Consider the following 16,442-nt stretch of genomic DNA (forward strand, 5'->3'; position numbering starts at 1 on the left):
TGACGACGTCTGTTGTTGTGTTTTGTTTTGTTTTTTTCGTGTGTGTGTGTGTGTGTGTGTGTGTGTGTGTGTGTGAGTGACAGGACGACACCCCTTGCTACCATCACATTTGTCACCTCAATTTCACCTGCAGCTCCTCCGCTGGTGCGAGCGTGTCTTTCTCGCACCTGAACGCATCATTTTTAAATATTACTAATCACCGTTGAGATGCCTGCAGTGATCTGTTGCGGGTTTTTCCCCCCACGGCCCTTCCAAACGGCCTGGCTGGCTGGTGCAGAGATCATTCACGGCCCGCTGCTGCCACCTCCTGTCCGGACAACAGCACAGCAGCCTCGCTCTCCCTCCTGAGATGAGGTCATTGTTCACTCTCTCACGGTGCGTTTATTGCACGATGTCAAGAACGGGAAAATAATTATTTGACGGCCCTGGCCGCCTGCACTGATTTGTTTCCTGGAAGAGAGGAGAGGAAGTGGAGGATGTGAGGGAAGAGATTCGACAAAGTTTCCAGCTAGTTAGTTTTTGCGCGTTTGGGATCTGTCGGCCTCGGAGCCGCGACACAACAGGACCCTTATCGGACGCCCACGGAGTTCCTGTGGACACCTCTCTTTTCTTATTTCCTGCAAGTTTCCAAACCACTGTATGATGAAGTGTGATATTCCAAATAAAAGGGGGGGAAGGAAAGGGGGGGAAAAAAGTGGCTCGCTCTGATGTCACCGTTGCCTCATTTTTTATTTTTTTCCCCTTTTGAAGCGCCGCGCACAGCCGGCCTTGAACTTTGTCCACGATAGCTTTTGATATGGAGGGAAATGAATGAATTAGGAACTGGCCCGGAACTTTATTTTGAAAGGCTGTTCCCTCTGGAAAAGAAAGAAAGAAAGTCATGCTTTTATTTACAAGCTCAAAATTTCACTTTTTGTTTTTGTTAACTTCCTCCACATGAAAGCGGAGGAAATAGATTTTACTTTGCCTTCATCTCTTCCTGCACTTCTCTTAATTTCATTCATTTGACGGGGGGGGGTAAAGGAGAGGAAAAAAATCAGTTTTTCCCTCATCTTTCTTTTTAAAACACCATGAATAATCCATATTTACCTTCCACAACTGATTTGGCCAATTACCCATAAACATCACTCACTCACCGCTTTGTAGCCGGAGTCGTCAGGGGCGATTCATCGATCGGTTCGGTCTTGTTTTTGCCTGGAAAGATGAGATGTGAGCGGGAAAATGTTTCGATCTCATTCCGGCGGAACGCTCACTAATAAGCCTTTAATGTTTTTCTTTCTTTTTCTTTTTTTTCTGCCAAGGCTTTGATGGTTTCAAAAGTATCGGCTTGGTTTATTCTTTTATTTATTTATTTGGGCTGTAATCGTATTAGCGAAAAGATTTTGAGATTAGAATGAAATAAGAAGAGAAACCACACCAAACGGCCGCTAACGAGGTGAATGTACGGCAGCGTTTCGCAAACTTCTCCCTTGGAAAAACTTTGCCGCTGGTGTTCCCTGCTTTCCTGAAAGCAAACCCGGCCCAGCGACTCTTTATCCCTCGCCGTTATTCATCCATCGAGGGCTCATCAAGCCGCAGCGGTCTCGTCATCAGTGTTATTGCCCCCTTTTCCCGCTCGTCTTTATTACCCAATTCCCCCTCCTTCCTCCCTTCCTCTCGCCCCCTCCCTCCCCCACTCAGCTTCCTCCGCCACTCAGCGCTACTTCTGTTGGCGCTCGGCCGATGTCCAGTGACGAAGTGAGCAGTCGCGTGGAGGAAAAGGGGCCTTGTTGGTGTCGGGGTCAAAGGTCAGGGCACCACCGACTGGAATAACCGACCTTGGTTGCGGGTTGCAACGCCTGGGGGCAGCGCGTGGATAAACGCACTCTGAGTGAGCACTTTATTAGGGAGCCGGTCCTGGCAAAGTCAGACCCAGTAAAGTCACAAAGTGTTGTGAGATTATTTTTTCAGATAGATTTGAAGCATTTGTATGGAAGCGAATGACAAAAAGCCAGATAGTAGGTATATCAAAAAAGGGGGGGGGTTTAATATGCTTCTCCCATCCTCGCTAGGAATAAAAAATGAAAATGTTAGATAATAATATATACATATATAATATATATATATATATATATATATATATATGTTCAAGGAATACATTGATGGATTAAAAGGTATATAAATACAGCCAGACGCTTAAAAAAAGGGTACAAAAGACGTACAAGGCCGACGGCGTGTTAGGCACTGCAGGATAAGTACATAAGTTAAAGCGTGAATAGTAATGCGGCAATAAAAAAATAGGAAAAAAAACATGTAGAATCCCGGTAAGGCACAGAAAGACGAATACACAAGTTTTTTCACTTTAAAGCTCTTTTTTCTCTCTTAGTGGCTATTTTGCATAGGTTTCAGTGTATCTACCCCAGTGTTTATCGTACTAACAAAAAATAGTCATCGCTCTTTGTTTTTGTTTTTTCTTTTTTTACACAATGTACTCGAAGGCGGCTGAGAGTCTCCCTTTTTTTATGTTCATTTCTTGTGAGTGAGGGGGGGCGGGGACCGCAAAGTATTTAAAAAGGGGAGGGGGGGGAGCAAGCCGGACTCGGCCCTCTGCCGCTTTGAGGGGCGTGTCGCCCGAGTTGCAGTCAGTCAGTAGTTTTCGGGTGCTCGGGTGGGGTTGGGGGCTCCTCTTATAGGTCGTCGCCCTCCGCCGAGCTGAAGCTGCTCCGGCGGCTGCTGTCCTTGGACGCCGCCCCGGGCGAGCCGGCCGACAGCAGCGGGTCGGCGCCGAAGGGCGAGAGAGCGTCGTCCATCAGGATCTCGTCCAGCCGGTGCTCCTCCTTGAGCGTGGCGCTGAAGAAGTCCGTGAAGTGGGACAGCGGGTCGGAGAAGGTGGTGCAGCCGTCGGCGCCGGCCGAGGGGGCGTGGTCCTGGGGCGTGGCCCCGGCGAGGGGTGGCACCCCGGCGGCCACCACTATCCGCTGGAGGTAGTCGCCGTTGGGGTCCTCCTGGTAGACGGGCGGCTGCTGCTGCTGCTGCTGCTGCTGCTGCTGCTGAGCTTGCTGGGACTGCGGGGACATCTGCTGCTGCTGCTGCTGCTGCTGCTGCTGTTGTTGCTGCTGTTGCTGCTGCTGCTTCAGCAGGTGTGAAGACAGCTCGACGCCGCCCAGAGCCGTGGCCATGTTCGGGAGGCCATGCGCTCGCGCCTGGATCTCCAGCTCCTGGAGGAAAATAAAAAGAACTATTTTAGACCATGTAGGTCTTTATGAACGATGCAAAAGATTTACAGTTGGGAGGAGTGACACGCCTGGAGGAGTGACACGTCTTGAGGAGTGACACGTCTTGAGGAGTGACACGTCAGCAGTCGTGTCTCCTCACATTCCGACCGTTTCAGGTCTCTGAGATCACATGTTTTTTTTTTTCTCACAGGCAATCCAGGATGACTTTGTGAATCAGGTCCTTCCCGCCATTCGGGAATGCAACTACGGTAAACTGTGCAGTCTCTTTGCAGCAGTGACCTCACACGACCCCCAGACTGCAAGACATTGTCCAGGTTGTGGTCACGATCTGGTCTCGTTCTTAAGACATGGCAGGACTAGTCTCCTGGGAAATGCCTCAGCGATGAGAAATATGCTGATATGTGGTCTGATACTGGAAGCTATTTGGTTCAAATCGGATTTATCTACACCACCGTTCAATAGTTTGGGGTCACTGACTCATTTCTGCATTGAACTCCATGATAAACGGCTTCATGAAACAATCTACTGGAATGGTCTGAGAACATTACTAGTGCATGAAAATCCGTCAGGGTGTGCTGAACACATTATGGGATGGCTTTGAGAGTTGTTGTCTTGAATGTCTAAGTGAATGTGATTTTAGAGAATGAATATCAAGTGTGCACTGTGTAGTCATCAAGACAGAAGTGAAAAGCTTTAAAAAGACACCTCGAAAACAAAGCTCTGTAATATAATCAGACTTTGTTGTGTGTGCTACAACCATTGAAAGAGTAAACAAAGCATCACGGTTTATAATTTTATAACAGCCGATTTAGTGTGTAGAAATCTCTCAATCACTTTTAATTAGACATTGGAATTCATGAAACACTAAAATGTTCCCACACTTGTTCAGCACATCTTGACTGATTTCTGTGGCACTCATAATGATCACAGAGCATTCAAGATCATTATTTCATAAAACTGGTTCTAATGGTGTTCAATGCAGAAATGAGTCAATGGCCCCAAACCTTTGAACAGCAGTGGAGACTCTGTCTGTTCCCTGCAAATATGCACCAGTGTTTGGTTTGGTTTTGTGTTTTAGAATTGGAAATCTGGTCCGTCCTGAACGTTTGACGTGCGAGTTTCAATGAGAGCAAACGAGGACAGCGGGAGAGCCGATGGAGAATTTTAGACTCTGTACGTGTCGCGTCTCATCACCTGGATCCTGAGCAGCAGCCTCCTGTTGGCCTGCTCCAGCTTCTTCTGGCGGCTCTCCAGCTCGCGAGCGTGCTGCTGCTCCTTCTGCAGCCACCTGATGTACTCCACCGAGGCCTTGAGGATGGTGCCTTTGTTCCAGCGCATGTCGCTGCGGAGAGAACAAATGTTGAGGGGAGATAACCTTTTCCCGCGCGGAACCCACTGATGTCGGCAGAAAATCCTCGCCGACGTACGTTAAAAAAGAAAAAGAATGGGGGGTTGGAAAGTTTTAAGGCCCCCCCACCTCCCCTCCTCCTTTTTTATGATATGAATAAGAAATGGCAAATTACATTGAGGAATTATTCATCCTTGGACATTACATGGGGACCCTGAATGGGGGATTTTAATAGAATAGTTAAGTAGCTATGTGGAAAGTCCATTCTGGTACCTCCTTGTTCAGTAAAATTAATCCTCGAGTAAAAATAGGTGAGAGAAAATGAGCTAAGCAGTAAGACGGAGGTAAGAAAAAAAAGAGGGGAGCGTTTGACACGAGGTGCGAAGGTGCGAGTCATTCCTTTGCAGATATTACTGCTTTTTTCTCAAAAAAAAAAGGAAAAAGGGTGGGGGGGGGGCTGCAGTAAAATCGTCCCCTCTTTCCGCACGAGTGAGACGTCGGCCCGATCGGCCCTAATAATCTCTTTCATCCTGCGTTAATGGCACGGCGGCGGCGACGCCAACCTTGCATTTAAATCTGAGGCAAAGTTCAACTGCGGGAGATGGACGGTGGATTTTTTAATTCAGCTCCACGCTCCATCTCGCCGTTTCCAATTGTGCTCCGTAACTCTGATTGGACCGGCGAGGCCCGCTCCGATGCATTCTGACCCTTTTTTCCCTCATCACTCAGGCTTTTTGAGCGGTGCCGCCGGCGCCGGCGATGAGGTGGTTCAAGTGCGCCCTTCAAATGTGAGTTAATTTGAATTCAGCCTGTTTGTGCATACATTTGCAATATGCTTTCAAGGCCGGACGAAGGGTTCGGGAGGAGTGTTTCAAATTGTATAGTACCGACGGCGTACTTTAGTGAAGTACACTTTAACCCTTATGCACCAAGAGAAGAATGCTGCAGCTAGAAGCTAGCTGCTGCATTTTACAAGCAGTTACAACTTGTAAAACAAAAAGAAAAAACGTTTAACTTTGATAAAAAAAAAAAAAAATTGTGTTTTACTGTCACATCACAACTGCATCAAACGGAAGGACTAGCGCATGCTATTGATAGCTAGCACATTAATGTCAGCAGATGCTCACCATAGACCCAAACAAGCATTAGGTCGGCTGACCAGTGACACTATGTGCAAAATATATGTAATGTATATGTGATTTCAAAAACTTGTCAGAATAACAATTGATGCATTTCATTCCGTGTTCAATTTCTGAATAATTTTGAGTGCCTGAAGAATGCACTGCTTTTTCAAATACTTTAAAACACAGCCAAATTGTGAGGTATATTGCGCAAAAATTGTATGATTCAGAAACGTGACGTGAACCAGAGGCATTGTTACTTTCAAGGTTTTGCAACTTACGGGTCGTTTGATTTTGGTATGAGCGTCCCCAGCTCTTTGATCCGGTAGTTGATGTTGTATCTTCTTCGTCTTTCAACTGAGCAACAGAGGAAAAAGCCAAGACAATTAGGGGCACGGTGAGCCGCTCCGCTATCGGCTAACTGCAAAGTGGGGGTTTCGCTTTTGAAAGCAGGAGACGGGAGACACTTACTCAAATTGTGGTTGTCCTTCTTTTGCCTCTCTTTGGCTATCACTCGTGTGTCGTGTTCTGTTTTGGGGGGAGAGAGAAAAGAGAGAGCAAAGGGGAGCAAATTGATTAGCGACGGGTGCTAATTCAGGAGTGGGAAGACAATACAGGCAAAACACCACAAAAGGGTCCTGTGAGGAGATACACAGTCGCTTGTTTTGTGCCAGTTCAGCGCTCGAGGTCAGCCAGAATGTAGACTTTTTATACCCGGCCAGACGTTTGACCTCTTTAGACTCACACACAGGGCCCAGTTTATCTCCGCCAAAGTAAGTCTGCAGCTCATTGTGGAAGTGGGGAGGATGGAGGGGGCAAAAAAAAAAAAAACTACTTACTCCATAATCAAGATAGTTGGGCACATTTCACTAATCTGCCCGTGAGACTCACGAAAAAATGCCAGGGCATCCATATTTGTGCACAAATTCTTTCAAATTACATAATTGGGGAGCCCAGATTGGATTTCCCAATTTGCCTCTGTTGATTCAATCAGGGACAACTTAAGCGGGCCCATTGTCTGCACCCCTACCACTCTCGCTCCAATGAAACGGACGGATATTTACTCATTTAGCCTGTCGAGAGCGAGGGGGCTCTTCAGCCGTACTCTCACTTTCCTAAATCAATTAGGAGTCTCCGCTTGATGCATGACATTAATAAGAAACCTTTCAAAGGGAGGGGGACTTTCTTTTGTGCGTCTGCGTGCATGCCTGTGTATGTGTGCGTGCCCTTTGCGATGAATAGTCAACACGTTTCTGCGACACATTAGCGGAGTCGCTGACAAGAGGGCCAGTGTTTGCCAAACAGTGCCCAGCAATCTGCCGGCCGCACGTGATTGGCCTATATTTGAGAAGAATACAGGCTACATGTAGCATCTTTCAGCTAATTTAACCACACAGGAGGTTGTTTTGGAAAAATATTGTAATTGATTATCTAAGACAATGTTATTTTTTGCCTAGTTATGCAGACTATTGGACTATTTTGTCTAATTCCTCAGGTTATGAAAATATGCAATAAGTCTGTCAATGGGTTAGTGGTTTGATCAGTGCTATCACGGTATGAGTCCATACCTGTGTATTCCCTTTTTACAGTGAGCTTTGTGCGGTTAGGTGTGGGATTCATTCCACCACTAGGGGCGTTCATACCTTGTTCGCCCCCATAGAGGTCCAGCATGCTGTCGCTTAGGGACACCTGAGGGAGAGAGAAGGGAGAGGCAGCGGGGAGGGGAAGAGGGGAGAGGGTGTGCCGGTCAGAATTGTTTTTTTTTACCTACCGGGTAGCACATATCACAAAAGCCACCCCCCTGAACCCCCACTTTGCACTTCCCAGCGGGGCGGCCTCAGGTATCCACTGCCCCCCTGGTGGGTAGGGACAAACCCACCGCTGTGCTCAGCAACAGACTGTCAACAACACTGGGGTAAACCGGGGCAAAGTGGGGCCTCGGGCCAGAAAAGCCAACATAGAAATGCGTGAGGACGTCCACTTGTTGCGCCTTGACGTTGAGGACGCGGAGGGTGGGTGGGCTGTCAACCTGGGTCCCGGTTTCAAAAATTTTTCTTTGTGCAATGTCCGTGTGATTTAAAAAAAGAAATGCTGAATGTTGGATGCTGAACTTGCTCCACTAAACGCTACCCACCCCCCACCCCGGCATGTCAAGCGTGCGGCCTCGGCCCTGAGCCTTGAGTTTGACCCGACTCCCGGCTCCCTGATCCGCTAATGCTACTATTTTCCGAGCCGTCCACTTGAAAGGCGCCGCTGACACAGAGATGCGCTCTGTGTGGAAAGCGGCGTCCCATTTAGATGAAGAGGGCCGGCCGGGGTCAACTGGTGAACAGAGGCAAAACTGTTTTCCTACGCTTCTCTCCTCGTCTGGGGTTGAAAAGAGGGGTTGGGAGTCATAAAAATAAAAAAAAGCAGACATCAGATCTACCATAAGGCGTTTTTTCACGGGGCGGGAAGGGCGAGGGGTAGGAAGCAGGGGGTGAGGGGCGGTCAGATATGGCGTGCTGGCACACATGTGTGTCTAATCCGCCTCGGGCCGTTTTTATGGGAAAAGAGCGAAGAAGTCACCATGCATTCCGAGATGGGAGCAGCGCAATTTGGCCCCACCGTGACACGCGTGTCAAATCTCTCGTACGAAAGCGACGATAAGTCCAGAGATGAGAGGGAGGGGCGGGCTGCGGGGGTGTGGGGAGGTGCGGGGGGGTTGTAGACGGGAGGAGGAGGTGCGGCGTGGGGAACAAACATGAGAAACTGCAGACATCTCAGTTTGTGTGCACTTGGTTGGGGGGGAGGGGTTCTTATCATAAGGAAAAGATTGCAACAGTTGCGTGGGGGGGTTGCTGTTGTTTGCCGAACCTCACCCCATACCTCTGTTGCGGCCCCCCCCTTGTGGCATCTGCACAGTGTAAAGCTGCCTCCGCTATCCGTGCACGACTCTTTGTCCCCTGCTGATTCGGACAACAACGCCCCCTGTGTTTGGCTTCAGGTGTTGCACCCGCTTCTCCAGCCAAACAGACCCCTTGTCATACATTTTTTTTCCTTTGTTTGCAGAATTCCTTTTCCGCTATGCATGGATGAATGGCGCTTTTTGCCAGCCGAGAATGCAACTTTAGAAACTCTGCAAATCATCCACCACAACCACCACCACCACCACCACAACCACCAGCCCGCCGCCGCCCATCGTAAAAAAAAAATGTCCATAATCTGCATTGTTCACCTTCTGGACTGACGTGGGAAACGTCGCTAAACCCCAAAATGAACTTTGACTCATCTTGAGACTTAAGCTGACCTCGATCCAAGACGAGTCGCTCCCTGGCCCACCATTAACCCACCCCCCTTTTTTCGGATCAGGGGACTTGATGTCCCCGTTCCACTTTGGAGAGAAATTCTGAAATTTAACTTCAACCAACAAGGGACAACAAAATAAATGAATCAATGAAGAGCTAAAAGGTCAGCCTGTGAAGAAAGTGTGAGTCAACACAAAGAAAGCTCCTTCACGCTGATGACAATCTGGCATATTTGACATTGCATGCTGGCTGTGGTTGATGCGATTTCATACTCACGTTGTTTTGCATTATGATGTTAGGCTCCATGCAATCCAAGCCCCCATCATTGAAACCGGATTCAAGACTAATTAGGTCATCAATAACTTCATCCATCGGAAACTAAAAGAAAACAGTCATTTTTCAGTGTGTTTCACCGGACGGGGTCGCAGACGTGCGCACCATTGTTTTTGTTATTTTCTGGGGAGGTTTCAACATTTGAACCGAAATAGACGTAACAGATGGGCGGGACTTTTCCAGAGACTTTATCCAATAGTAGACCGGCTCTCTGCGGCCACGTCGTTTCCGTGCGTTGGCTGGCGGGAGAGACGGGTTGAGGGTGCGGGGGGCAGTTTTCAGGGTGGTGTTAGTGGTGGTGGTGGTTGGGGGTGGGGGGGGGGCGGTTATCTGATCAGGGGACGACATGTCTGAAGTTATTGATGAGCGTGTTTGAGGGGGAGGGGCTGCTCAATACTGGTGTTAGTTTGGGAACTATCGCAAGACTGAAAGACGGTCGGGTATCGAAAAAAAACAAGTTGCAAAATCTACAAAAATTCCGACCTTCAGCCTTTTCCACCACTCTCAATTTCACTTCCACGTGCTCGGCTGCCTCTTTCTCTTTTTATTTCCCTCATGTCATTCTCTCCCACGCGTATAAGCAACAACAGCAACAACAAGAACACGTCCAACTCACCTCGCCGTCGTGGTTGCTCATGCTGAGGAGGGTGACGGGGCTGTTGGGGTTGCTGCCGTCGCTGACCGAGGACATGTGTCCGTTCCTCATGATGGGCACGCCGGCCAGCGGCTGGCCCGGGGTGTGGGGGTGCGAGACGGGGTGGCCCTGGCCGGCCGAGGCGGCCAGCTTGGAGCCCAGCGTCAGGTACTGCTTGACCTGCTGGTTCTGAGACTGGTGGAGGTGGTACTTGGAGTTCTCCAGGTGGCTGTGTACCTGCAGGTAAGATCAATAAATAAAGCACTGAATTTAAAGAAAGAAAAATGTGTAAATGGTTTCAGTTTGAGGTGGAAAAAATGAGTTCAGTTGGTGGAGCTTTTTGTTTTGTGGGTGTTTCATGGATGTTGCAGCAGCAGCAGGTCAAGATGTGATTCACCCGACAGGAATAACCGCCGCCTCGTTTCTTCCCTGCGGTTTAGTCACAGCCTCAGCCAACAGGTCGGGCAGAATCTCACACACGGAGAGTTAAGACTCACAACCTGAGTCACTTTGACAGACAAAAAAGTTTCTCTTGCCCCTCGGTTGAGAAATGTCAGTTTCTGCAAGTCAAGCCGCTGTTTTTGGCAGACAACCGTTAATGAAGAACTGAAAGTTAAATCAACCAAACTGTCTGTTCAGAAACAAAAAAAAAAAGAAAAAAAACCCAGCCAGCAGGACAGCAACCGTTACACAACAAAAACGCAGCACTTTGGTCCTTACATTCGAAGCTCTCGTGGCGTCCCGCATGGTGTAGTAGCTGCAGTCGGTTAAGTGTGGCATTCTCAGGTGAACTGATGATCTTCAGTCTTCCTCCTTCTCCTCCGCCACTGTCTCGCTCTGTAACCTTCCGGTGTGCCCCCTTCTTGGCCAAGGTCCTTAAAAAGGGGGCCCTAAGTGAGCTAATTAGGAGCCCAAAGCTGCGGCTGAGCCTTTATGTCGCCTCGCATGACAAGCACTTCAAACGGTGGCAGCCAGCGTCGCACCACCCGGGGTTTGATCACCGCAGGACGTCTGCCTTTAGTGTCGACGGCTAATTTGTCCGGACCGCCCCCTTCTGTCCCGCTGACCAATCGGAAGGTCGCCGGACCGACCGCCTCCGCGCTCCCTTCCTTGCTCCAGGGGGCCAGCGTGGGCCGCAACAATTGACCCTTGTTTCTCACCCGATTGGGGGGAGGCGGAGGGGAGGGGTGGGAGGTTTAAATAACTCCCTTTAATACTATTTTTTAACCAAGTCTTTTCATTTACTCTCAGCGTAAAACAGTTTAGCATCGTCAGCAAAGCAAACAAGCGGCGACTCCTATCCGGAGTTATTTTAAGGGTCGGTCTTTGGACTCGTTTTTGGAAGGGAACTTGTAGTTTTTACGCTGAAGTTCAAAAGCAAAGCTCACAAGTGTTACAAAACGCCTCAGCATTGGTCAGTTAGTGTGTTTGCTAACTTTACAGAACTAAAGATTTTTTAACTTCACCATCTCCCAGTCAATGCCGTGGACCCTGCGCACTTGCAACACACACACACACACACACACACACACACACACACACACACACACACACACACACATACACAAAACCCGCTCACAAAACGCTGTGTCCGTGTCTCCAGCCAATCGATTGGAGGTGGAAGGAAAGTCAGACAAGCAGGCGATTGACTTTGGTAGCGGAGAAAAAAAAATGCTCAGTGTGTGTGTTGCAACCGATTTGTGGAGGGTAACGTCGGATTTAAAGGCACATGCAGCAAATATATGAAATATGAAATTCCAAAGATAACGATGCCAGGGGTCAAACACAGCTGATGTGAAAAGGATCAGTCATGTACAGACGCTATGTTTGTCTGAAGTGTGCAGAAATTAGCGCCGTTTTAGCCCCCAGTTAGTTGCACTTGTTGCACGAGAGAGAAAGTGAGGCCTCTGCATGAAGTGGATTTTTATTGTCGGTGAGTTCTGCTGTTCTCTCTTGTTTGTGGGCTCACTAACTCACTTCTGCATTGAACTCCATTATAATGGCATTATAACGGAGCAGCTCCATGACATAATCTACTGGACTGGCCTAAGAACATTAGTGGTGCCCCAAAATCAGAAATGGGATGGCTTTGACAGTTGTTGCCTTGAATGTCTCATTGAATATGATTTTCCCACTTGCATGTTAAGTCAGCAATATTCAGACATCATAACAGAAGTTAAATGCTTCAAAAAAATGCAAACACCTCGAAAACAAAGCTCTGTATTATAATCACACAACAACAAAGCATCATGGTTTATATTTTACGCTCTTAAAAAAAAAGCCAATTTAGTGTGTTAACACAGAACTTAGAGGAATTATCTCAGCATTAAAGAACATTATTTCATGAAACTGGTTATAATGGAGTTCAATGCAGAAACAAGTGAATGACCCCAAACTTTTGAATGGCAGTGTGTGTGTGGGGTCAAACTCAAGCATATCTGGCAGAACGGGTTCAATGAACAGAAAGCTTATTTTTTAATTTTCCACAGTGTGTATATATATTTTCTTCCTTCGGAATCGGCCTGCTCAGCTCAGCCATCCGCGACTGCGACTCACCACAATACTCAACTTGTGGAGAAGCGACTGAAAGCTTCTTATCGGGCTCCTCCAGGTTCGAACAACGCACCGTCTGTCGGCCAATCAACATTTTTTTTCTCTCTCTCGCCTGGGAGAGAGCAGCAGGGATGCCAGTGCCGCTTCACACTGCATCTCGCCCGGTGTGTGTGTATGTGTGTGTGTGTGTGTGTGTGTGTGTGTGTGTGTGTGTGTGTGTGTGACAACAGTTTGTCCTGGTTTCACTTCGCTCTCTCTCGGGCTACTGTAAATGCCGGAGACACGCTCGTTATCCACTTAAGGGGGGGGATCTGATTAGATTTTCGGCCTAATGGCGCTTCAGTCACCGAGGCCAACCTCCACAATGGCAGGTCTGTGCATGTGTGAAGGGGACATGCTGGAAATTATCAATGCACGCCATACACATGGGATGGGAATGAGATAAGAATCCAATCAATCAAGGCGAGGGGGCGGGGCTAGGACTGCTCTGGGACCGCAGCGGGAAGTTTGGGAGACGCTCAGAGTTTCTGGGCTTCCACCGTCGACACCTGCAGCCGGTCGCAGGTTCAGCCTCCTGTTTCCACGCATCGATTCAAGCAGCTTCCTGTTCCCGTGAATCGGAAGCGTCAATTAATGGGAGCGTTTGTCCGTCCCGCCGCTATGTTTTTCAGTCGCACCTCCCTTTAATGTCGTTAAAGCAATGGGGCAACGACCTCAAAAGACGTCACAATCGTAAATCCAAATCATCAAAGAAACGGCCTCGCTTTTGCCCTCATGCTTCATTTCTCCTCCGCCCACTTTGCTTTTGTTTGCTTTGGACGGCACAATTTACAATGAGTGACCTCGAACCCACAACCGTCCCGGCAGTCCAACGGGGAAGTGCACCTAAACAGCCGATCGCAAAGGCAGGCAGAGCAAGACAATTGCAATCACATTGAAACACAACAACAGCTGCATGGGATGGATAAAGAAATGAATAATTATTTTTTTGTTTTACCTCTAAGTTCCAAAGAAACCGTGTGTCAGCGTCGCCATGGCGGCGGACGCGCTCACAGGTGTCCACCGACTCCCAAAATGAGCCGCGCTGCTTGCATAACACAGTTTCAGTCTTGCCCAAGTTCTCCTTTCACTTCAGGAAAAAAAAAATCCACCAGCTTATGAAACGACGGCAGTTGTGGAAATCGCGGAGAGACCCCTCCCACCCACCCACCTTCACCCCTCCACCCCTCCACCCCAAACCCTCGTTTGTTTCTGCTAAATGCTCCAATTCTCAGCCGTGGAAATCAGGAAACCTGGGAACCACTGCCGGATGAAAGTGGAACAAAAATTAAGAAAAGGTAAAAGAAAAAGCGACGATGCGGGTTGTTTTTGCCAAGTGGAAAACAGCTGTAGCCGCGCACACACACACACACACACACACACACACACACACACACACACACACACTACAGCTGTGAAATCTGTGGGAAGATCTGAAGCTTTTGATCAGTCGCTCGACTCAGCACCAACATTGTCCTCTGCTGCAAAAATGCCATTGCAGGCAGCGACACACAAACACAAACACGCACACATACAAAACACATTTGTCTCTTTTTTCCCGATTTCTCCAGGCCTTTGGTCGCGGCTGCTCCCGCTCTTACCTGTGAAATGTGGATCTCAGTCAGGCCGACGACTTGGAGCACGCGGCAGCAGCTCATGGCTCCCCAGAGCTGCGAGAGTTTACCTCCCAAAGCCTGAGGCTTGTTGCTTTTGGCTTTTTTTGCAAAAGTATCGGAAGAAAAGTCACGACACGTCGGTGTGCCTGGGAGCTGCTCGGCCTGTTTCCTGAGTGTGCGTTTGCTGCAGGGAAAAGGCCTGACTGAGGCAGAAGTGCCGATGACACTGAGAAGGCCCGTGTGTGTGTGTGTGTGTGTGTGTGTGTGTGTGTGTGTGTGTGTGTGTGTGTTGACATGTTAACGGAGCTGCCAGTGCCGCGCTTTCCTTCCTTCCATGAACATCCCCAGTACCGGCTCAGCACATTCTCCCAGATTATCTTAGCTTCCCCCCTACAGAAGCTTTTCCGACCACTGTCAAAAACCACAGTGGCAAACTCATCTGAGAAAAAAACACACACACACACACACAGTCACACAACATGACTGAATCACAGCAATTTTTTTTTAAATGCGCAAGCACAGGGTTCTAGTATAAATCGCTAAAATGATTAAAAAAAAAAAAAAATCAGTCGAACGAGGAACCCGAGCCAAGTAGCGACAACATGCTAACTGGATTGATTCTTTAATCCTTTGCAGTCATCCGTCTTGCAAAGGACCCACCAGGAATCGTTTGATAAAGGGGCCGCAAAAAATCGAGCGCTCGTTTCCTCGTCACAGCGTTTGTCTGTAGCTCCTGCTAAAGTAGTTTCTAAATATAATGTCATACAAACATAATAAATGTAAATATGTTGTCGGCTAAGAGCAACACCTTCCAGGATGAAACTGCCATTCCAACTTTCTAGCATTTATGTTAAGCCCTTTTCCAGCCGCCTGGCCAGTAGCTAAAAGCTGTTTAGCAGCGGCTTTCTTTCACTTCTTCCTTCGTCTTCCTCTCTGGAACTGATGTCCACTTTCACATTTTGTACTGAAAGTGCTTTCTGTTTAAGCTCGGCATGGAGGATGAACTATATTTCAGATGTGAAATTCTCAGCAACCTCGCTGAAGTGCTAGCTTACTAAAATCGTATGAGGAAAAAAATATCAAAGATAAGTTTTGGTTTTCTTTCAACAGTAAATGTCTTTATCTGAAGCTTGTACTGTACCATTCACATCTAGGGGTGATTTCCCTCCATAAATATTCTACTCAGACAGCAAACTTGCGCTAATTAGCTCGCCGGCTGTAAGCTTGTTGTGACGTCTGGGCCTGAGACACAGCATATTCGGACATTATTGCATTAAAGCAATGCGTCACACAGACGCAAAACTGGGGACATTGGATGTAGCGTTTTGAAAGAGCGAATCATAATAAACAATGAACGGCGATACAAAACGCATGTTGCGCTCCCTTCCCTGTTTCCTCACTAGTTTGTCCCACACGTGTCCGTGCTGCTCGATGGCATTAAATACACAATGAAGCCTAGACACTGTGGTGCGCCAATGCAGACAAACAGATTTGAGGCCACGCCTCCGTCCACTGTCGCAGCGTCGTTCATGGTGATTTCCGATTGATATCCCGGGACACATGTTCCCCCTCTCAGCTGTATCTGCCCTGTGGGATTGCCCGCATCTGCACGTGTGTCGCAGGACACCACTGCTATTGCTATGCTTTTGCAACCTCGAGTTCCACGCCAACATTCCCGCCACTAGGATCGAGTCGGATGTAACCGAAAATTCCTAATCCCTACCTGGCCTTCTCCTTTTTTCATATTTCTTTTACGGGACCGAGTCACAAGCTCTCACCTTTGTTAGTCCCCCTGCCTGGCATGTTTTAAACATCAGGGACTTCCTGTAAGAGTTGGCCTGCTTCTGAGACAACACATCAAAGTGCAGCACCCACATCTGAAGACTGTTTTATCCTGCTAGAAAAGGAATGCATAATGGACGCGGCACTGGCGCGCTTCTAATGATTCTCATATGAATTAAATATTACAGTCGTTTTAACTAGATTACACATGAAACTACGTGCGTGTGTGTGTGTGCTTGTTACCTTGATGAAATATTGAATTTGCGAAATGGTCTGCCTTCAGGGTGGTGCGGAAAATAATTAAGTCTCCAAATAATGTAAAGATGGGGAGAGGGGTGGTGTAAATACGGTGGGTTTTAATTTCTAAGCCAGCGGGTCTTTTTGCTTATTCACATTAAAATGTAACGTGGCGTCAATACATTGAAGCACAATGAGCTGAGATAATGTTTTTCCTGACTGCTAATCATTTGCTGCACGCCTCCCGTTAATCAGCCCTCACTTTGATTATATGCTT

General features: G+C 48.0%; 1 protein-coding gene across 6 annotated transcripts; it reads right to left on the minus strand.

Moving 5' to 3' along the window:
* Window positions 1-1,997: 1,997 nt before the first annotated feature.
* Window positions 1,998-14,321, minus strand: tfec (transcription factor EC). Of its 6 annotated transcripts, none has more exons than XM_076011411.1 (8): window positions 14,132-14,321; window positions 9,921-10,175; window positions 9,248-9,349; window positions 7,253-7,373; window positions 6,156-6,212; window positions 5,966-6,041; window positions 4,410-4,557; window positions 1,998-3,197 (listed from the first exon to the last, which is right to left on the minus strand). In XM_076011411.1, exons 1-8 carry the CDS (start codon window positions 14,186-14,188, stop codon window positions 2,667-2,669), a joined length of 1,347 nt encoding a protein of 448 aa, XP_075867526.1. In that variant the 5' UTR covers window positions 14,189-14,321; the 3' UTR covers window positions 1,998-2,666. The 6 variants fall into 6 exon arrangements, with proteins under 6 accessions (XP_075867526.1, XP_075867531.1, XP_075867525.1 ...); XM_076011416.1 differs by lacking the exon at window positions 14,132-14,321 and adding an exon at window positions 13,489-13,626; XM_076011410.1 differs by lacking the exon at window positions 14,132-14,321 and adding an exon at window positions 10,659-11,131.
* Window positions 14,322-16,442: the final 2,121 nt, after the last annotated feature.

This window comes from Nelusetta ayraudi, unplaced genomic scaffold (assembly GCF_046127955.1).
Source record: "Nelusetta ayraudi isolate G7.1 ecotype Tasmania unplaced genomic scaffold, CSIRO-AGI_Nayr_v1 ptg000135l, whole genome shotgun sequence".
NCBI classification, from domain to species: Eukaryota; Metazoa; Chordata; class Actinopteri; order Tetraodontiformes; family Monacanthidae; genus Nelusetta; species Nelusetta ayraudi.

Coding starts and splice junctions, on each gene's coding strand:
- tfec (XM_076011410.1), bottom strand. CDS start 10,718: ATGCCACACTTAACCGACTGCAGCTACTACACCATGCGGGACGCCACG. Junction 7,374..9,247: donor ACATCATAATGCAAAACAAC/GTGAGTATGAAA, acceptor TCTCTCCCTCAG/GTGTCCCTAAGCGACAGCAT. Junction 4,558..5,965: donor ATACCAAAATCAAACGACCC/GTAAGTTGCAAA, acceptor TTCTCTCCGCAG/CGACATGCGCTGGAACAAAG.